The sequence below is a fragment of the Dipodomys ordii genome, unplaced genomic scaffold (assembly GCF_000151885.1).
Source record: "Dipodomys ordii isolate 6190 unplaced genomic scaffold, Dord_2.0 Scaffold64, whole genome shotgun sequence".
NCBI classification, from domain to species: domain Eukaryota; kingdom Metazoa; phylum Chordata; class Mammalia; order Rodentia; family Heteromyidae; genus Dipodomys; species Dipodomys ordii.
Genome location: NW_012267280.1, coordinates 940,010 through 945,586, shown reverse-complemented (window position 1 = coordinate 945,586; position 5,577 = coordinate 940,010). Strand labels below are relative to the sequence as shown.

Below are 5,577 nucleotides of genomic sequence, written 5' to 3'. Positions count from 1 at the left end.
AGCACCGGGCGCCCACCGGGGGCTCAGCGAGCGAGGACGCAGACCCGGGGGTGGACGCGGCCAGAGAGGGACGGGGAGGGCAGGGCCCCAGTGAGGAGGGGGGAAAGGAAACAGCCAGGGCAAAGGTCAGGGGTGGAGAGCGGGGGTCAGGGGTGGAGAGGCGGGGGTCAGGGGTGGAGGGCCGGGGGTCAGGGGTGGAGGGCCGGGGGTCAGGGGTGGAGGGGGGGCAGGGGTGGAGAGCGGCAGGGGTACTCAGTGTAAGGTCTTACCCCCGGCCTCACAGGCCCAGGGCAGACACCTCCCTACCTCTGGGCTAAGTTTCCACCCAGTATCTGTTCCCTGGGTAACTGGCACACCTGGAAGCAGTCACCTCCCCCTCCTGCTAGGTCACATCCGGGCCGCCCCTGGTCACATGCCCTCTGACTGTAGGAGGGTCCCAGGCCCGCGAGGTCACTTAGGGATCCAGTGTGGCCACACCTCTTCCCATCCCCTGCCTAGTCCTGGGGGGCGGTGGGGGTGTCCCCCCTTGGCCATACTTCTCCACCAAGCACCAGTGGGGGCAGCAGTTCGTAAATAAACTTCTTTTCCTGCCTGAATACGGCATGGTGTTGGCTACCTAATGAAACCTACCTACTTAGTATACCCTACACTTAGGATTTTGTCCTCCAGCCCAATGAGAGGCCCTAAGTACTTAAGCATGACCCGTGCCTTCAGCCCACCTGTCTGTGGTTGCTAGGAGAGACTGACAGGAAGGAGAAGCAGACAGGAAAGGCAGAGGATAAATGAACACAAAGATGCGTGCACGCACATGCATGCACGCCGCGCGCACACACACACACATGCACGCCACGCGCACACACACACAAGCCCGCAGCACCCTGACTCATAAGGGCCAAAAAAGGTAGAAACAACTCAAAAATGCCCACAAATGGATACACAGCCTGGTCAGCACACATGGAGTATTTCTCAGCCATGAACAAGCCTTGGCTGTGTGGTGTGTGTGCGTGGTGTGTGTGTGTGATGTGTGTGTGTGTGGTATGTGTGCGGTGTGTGTGTGTGTGTATCCATCGACAGGAAACATCCAGGATGGGTGGGTCCAGAGACAGGAAGTGGATGGAGAACTGAAATAACTTCTCATGGGGGTAGGGATTCTTTCTGAGGTGAGAACGTTCTGGAATTAGATGGTATGGCTAGTTGTACAGGCCTACAGCTATTTCAACATGCTGAAAGGTACAGGGAAGCTTGAAGACATCCAGGGGCAGAGATGAGGTGGTGGGGCGGGAGATGGGAGGGGGGGGCTGGCTCCCAGGGCCCCCTAGGCTGGCCGGCTGGAGTGCCCTTGGCCAAGGGGTTGCCCTGGCAACCAGAGATGGTTCTAAAGCTGGACAAGGTCGGCCTGGGGAAGGCAGGGAGGGAGGTGGGGCCAGGGCCTCCTTACCTCCACCACAGGGTCCGTGGAATATTGCTTCAAGAGTTCCAAGACTTCCGGGTTCCCGATGGCCCCTAGAGCCTCCCCTGAGAACAAGCCGGAGCACTCTGGTTGGTTAGTGAGTCAGGAAATAGAACCTCCTTGGGGCTGTCAATCAACTGTCACCCCTCCCAGCAACTCTGCCTGTTCAGGTAGCACACACTCAAGGTTTTCTTTCTTTGGGGGGTAGTGGGGTTTGAACCCAGGGCTTTTGCACTTGTACTTGCTGGTGACTGGTGATGCTGCTGAGCCATGGTTTCAGCCCTGTTTCTCACTGGTTGTATTTAGGATAGGGTCTCGATTCCTACCCAAGCCAGGGCCTCAGCCACGACCTGCGTACTCGCAGGTTTGCCTGCTTCCCTCCTAGGAGAGATGGAGTCTCCCGGACTTTTCCATGCGGGCTGGCCTGACACGGCGAGCCTCCTAATTTTAGCCTCCCACTACTCTGCAATAGATGCATGCTCTATTGCTTGCAGCTATGGGTCGAGAAGAGAGTCTCATCAACTTTTCTGACTGGACTGGCCTAGAACTACCTAATCCTACCATTCTCAACCTCCTGAGTAGCTGGGATTACAGACATGTGCCACGAGAGCCCAGCTCCGCCCGCATCTGTCAGCAGTGAACACTGGTTTATGTCAGGGGATGCGGAAGGCTGACTGTCGGCGATCTCTGTGGCCACCATCTACTCATGGAAATGTGAACAGTGGTTTTTACAAATTTTCTTTTTTCTGTTGTGCTGGGGTTTGAACTCAGGGCCTTGCACTTGATCAGCTGGCTTGTTGTGACTGCTGCTGTTCCACTTGAACCATGCATCTAGCTCAGTTTTGGGCTAGTTAGTTGGGGATGGTGTCTTGGACTTTTCTAGCCAGGCTGGCCTCAAACCATAATCCTCCAGATCTCAGCCTCCTGAGTGTCTTGGATTACAGGTATGGGTTATCAGAGCCCAGATGAAACAGCGAATTTTAAAGAAAAAAAACACCCCCAAATCCACCCAGATGTGGCACAGATCTGTGGGCCATAACACTTGGGAAGTGGCAGCAGAAGGATCACAAGTTCCAGGCCAACTAGGGCCCCACAAAGAGACACTAATTCTACACAAAATGGGAGCATCAGGAGTCCCTGATGTGCAATCTCTGTGGTTACACATAAAGTTTTGCTGGCAAACAGCCACACCACTCACTGACAGGCGGCTGGGAGTTGTGGTTAACAAAGCTGGGACGCCCCTCTCCCAGGCTGTCCCCCGGGAGAGCCTGTGTCCCTCACCGGCCTCGTGGCGCACCATGGGCTCCTGGTGGGTGTCTCGCAGCACATCCACCAGCACAGGGATGGCGCGGGTGTCCTGCATCTGGCCCAGGCAGTAGGCCAGCTCGTGCTTGAGCAGGGCAGAATCGTCCTTGAAGGCGCGGCTGATCCAGGCGATGGCACTCGGGCCCCCGAGCCCCCGCAGCGTGAAGAGCGCCCGGAAGCGGGCCTGCAGGGGCTGCAAGGGGTCCACCAGCCTCTGGCCGATCGAATCCACCTCCTGCTCGGTCACCATGGCACCTGCCTCCGCCCACAGGCTCTCTCCGGCCTGGTTCTTATCTGGTGGCAAGAATCTAGAGCAGAAAAATGAAAGCCTGGATTAGAGGCAAGCTCAGCAGGGTCTCCCGCCTAAGAGCCCAGCCCTACCTGCCGGCTTGCGTGCAACTTCCCTAAAGTCACCTCCCTTTTCTGGGCCTCAGTCTCGATAGCAGCTCTTTCTCTGTGTATCAGTGATGGCTTCTACTGGACTGCTCACCTTCAGCCGCCCCAGGGATTGAGCAGAACAGTGGAGGCCATTGCTGACATACAGGGGAAAACTGGCAGAGGCTAAGGCCCCAGGACATTTGCACATGCTACCTTCCCTGGGTCTCAACCATCACCTCCTCCGAGAAGCCTTCCCTATCACAGTCTGCATTATCACCTTCCGCCTCTACGTTGTATTGCATGTTTGCTGAATTAGTACTATGGCTAGTCTTAACCCTGGCTAGAATAAAACCCTGAAGGCAAGGACTGTATCTTGGTCCCAGCTGTATTCCCAGCACTCAGCACAAGATTGTGCACACAGTAGGTCCACAATAAAAACAAGAACCCTAACAATGCTGGGCATCAGGAGGCTGAGATCTGAAAACTGCAGCTCAAAACCAGCCCAGGCAAGAAAAAAGTCAGTGAGACTCTTACCTCCAATTAATTACCAACAAGCCAGGAAGTAGAGGTGTGGTTCAACTGGTAGAGCACCAGCCTTGAGAAATTAAAAAAAAAACAACACTAAGGGAAAACACCCTAACAACCATAGCAGCTAGCATTTCCATAGCACTTACTACACACATCAGGTCTCTTAAAGCTTATCATGGCCCTGGACTATGTAGCAAAAGCAAAGGCATATTTAGGACCAACCTGCACATAGTAATCCAAACAGCCCAGCTCTTGACAAGTTGTAGGGTTTTTCCTTTTTTAATCTCCTTATTTAAGACAGGGTCTTATTCTGAGTGTTCCTGAATGCTGAGATTACAAATGGATGCTACCACACCCGCCCCAAAGATGATGCGTGTGTCTCCAACTTCTTGACAAATAGAGGAACTGGCAGGTTCTTCACAGTCTTAACTAGCAGGCTGTGGCATGCCTGCGGCCCTCTCTAATGGCGTCAGTAGGGTTAATGAAGGATGCAAGGGACGGATGGCTGCTTTGGCGCAGTGACCATCAATTAAAGGAGTGCTACACCTTAGAAAAGAGCTCATCAGAGCCTACAGGCATGTGTGAGATGGAAGGGCTAACTCCGCAGGAAGGTCCGACCTCCTAGTTCTATCCAAAGCGCTGTCTCTAAGGGCAGATGGGAACCTGTATTTCCTGCTCTTGAGCCTCCCTCAAAACAGGTCAGAAAGGCTCCGGCTGGCTTCTCATCCCAGAGATCTTTTTTTGTTGTTGATGGTAGTTGTGGGGCTTGAACTCTGGGCCTGGGCCCTGTCCTTCAGCTCTTCAGCTTAAGGCTAGTGCTCTACCACTTGAGCCACAGTGCCAATTCCAGTTTTCTGAGTGGTTTATTGGAGATCAGAGTCTCACAGACTTTCCTGCCTGGGCTGGCTTTAAACCTCGATCCTCAGATCTCAGCCTCCAGAGTAGCTAGGATTATAGGCTTGAGCCACCAACGCCCGGCCCCTAGAGTACCTTAAACTCCCCGAAAGAAGAGAATAATCTATGGCTAGGACTGTCCCTAGGTACAGAACATTGAGAAGGGTGAAGAGGTTGTGGGGGGTTCTTGAGTGAACCCTGAGCTGGGGTAAAAATGTCTTTTAAGTTGAAAGTCACCTGTAATCCCAGTACTAGGAAGTCCTAGGAATAAAGACTTTTTGAGTTCAAGGCCAGCCAATGAGACATCCCTGTCTCTGCTCAGCACATCCAGCTACCTGTTGCTCTGAAATTCACACTTCACATCCGTTTGGGATGGGCAGTGGCAGAAGGGTGAAGGACCTGGGGCTCAGTAAATCAGCCCCGACCAACTGAGAAGGGGGAGGTTGCTTGCCCTGTTAAGGTCTAGCATACAGACACAGGTCGGGTGATGATGGTTCACACCTATAATCCTTGTTACTCAGGAGGCTGAGATCTGAGGATCGGGGTTCAAAGCCAGCCCGGGCGGGGAAAGTCCATGAGACCCTTATCTCCAATGAACCACTGAAAACACCAGCAGTGGGGCTCTATGGCTCAAAGGGGTAGAGGGGCTAAACCTTGAGCCCTCAAAGAACTCAAGGAACAGAGCCCTGGCCCCGAGTTCAAGCCCCACGACCGACCAAACTAGAATAAAACGCAGACTGGATGAATCAACCAGGAAGAAGGGGACCCTTGGCCACTGGGGACCCCGTCCAGACTTCAACCTGCCCAGAAAAGGGGCTCCCCGAAACGGATCCCTCGGGGGAAGGGGGAAACTCAGGATTCCTGGGGGAGGGGGGAACTCTCAGGATCCCTGGGGGAGGGGGGAACCTCTCAGGATCCCTGGGGGAAGGGGGAACTCTCAGGATCCCTGGAGGAGGGGGGAACCTCTCAGGATCCCTGGGGGAGGGGGAAACTCTCAGGATCCCTGGGGGAGGGGGGAAACT

The 5,577-nt window shown here is 54.5% G+C and overlaps 1 protein-coding gene across 1 annotated transcript; it reads right to left on the bottom strand.

The window, feature by feature from the left end:
- Positions 1-1,190: 1,190 nt before the first annotated feature.
- Dohh (deoxyhypusine hydroxylase/monooxygenase) lies at positions 1,191-3,700 on the bottom strand. The gene is made up of 4 exons (XM_013022630.1): positions 3,668-3,700; positions 2,732-3,063; positions 1,439-1,515; positions 1,191-1,223 (listed from the first exon to the last, which is right to left on the bottom strand). Exons 2-4 carry the CDS (start codon positions 3,003-3,005, stop codon positions 1,191-1,193), a joined length of 384 nt encoding a protein of 127 aa, XP_012878084.1. The 5' UTR covers positions 3,006-3,063; positions 3,668-3,700.
- Positions 3,701-5,577: the final 1,877 nt, after the last annotated feature.

What these genes read in the sequence shown, in the direction of transcription:
- Dohh (XM_013022630.1), bottom strand. Translation starts at nt 3,005, where the DNA reads ATGGTGACCGAGCAGGAGGTGGATTCGATCGGCCAGAGGCTGGTGGAC. An exon ending in CATGGTGCGCCACGAGGCCG is followed by an intron (nt 1,516 to 2,731) that starts GTGAGGGACACA and finishes GCTTGTTCTCAG; the next exon opens with GGGAGGCTCTAGGGGCCATC. An exon ending in CCACGGACCCTGTGGTGGAG is followed by an intron (nt 1,224 to 1,438) that starts GTAAGGAGGCCC and finishes TGTACCTTTCAG; the next exon opens with CATGTTGAAATAGCTGTAGG.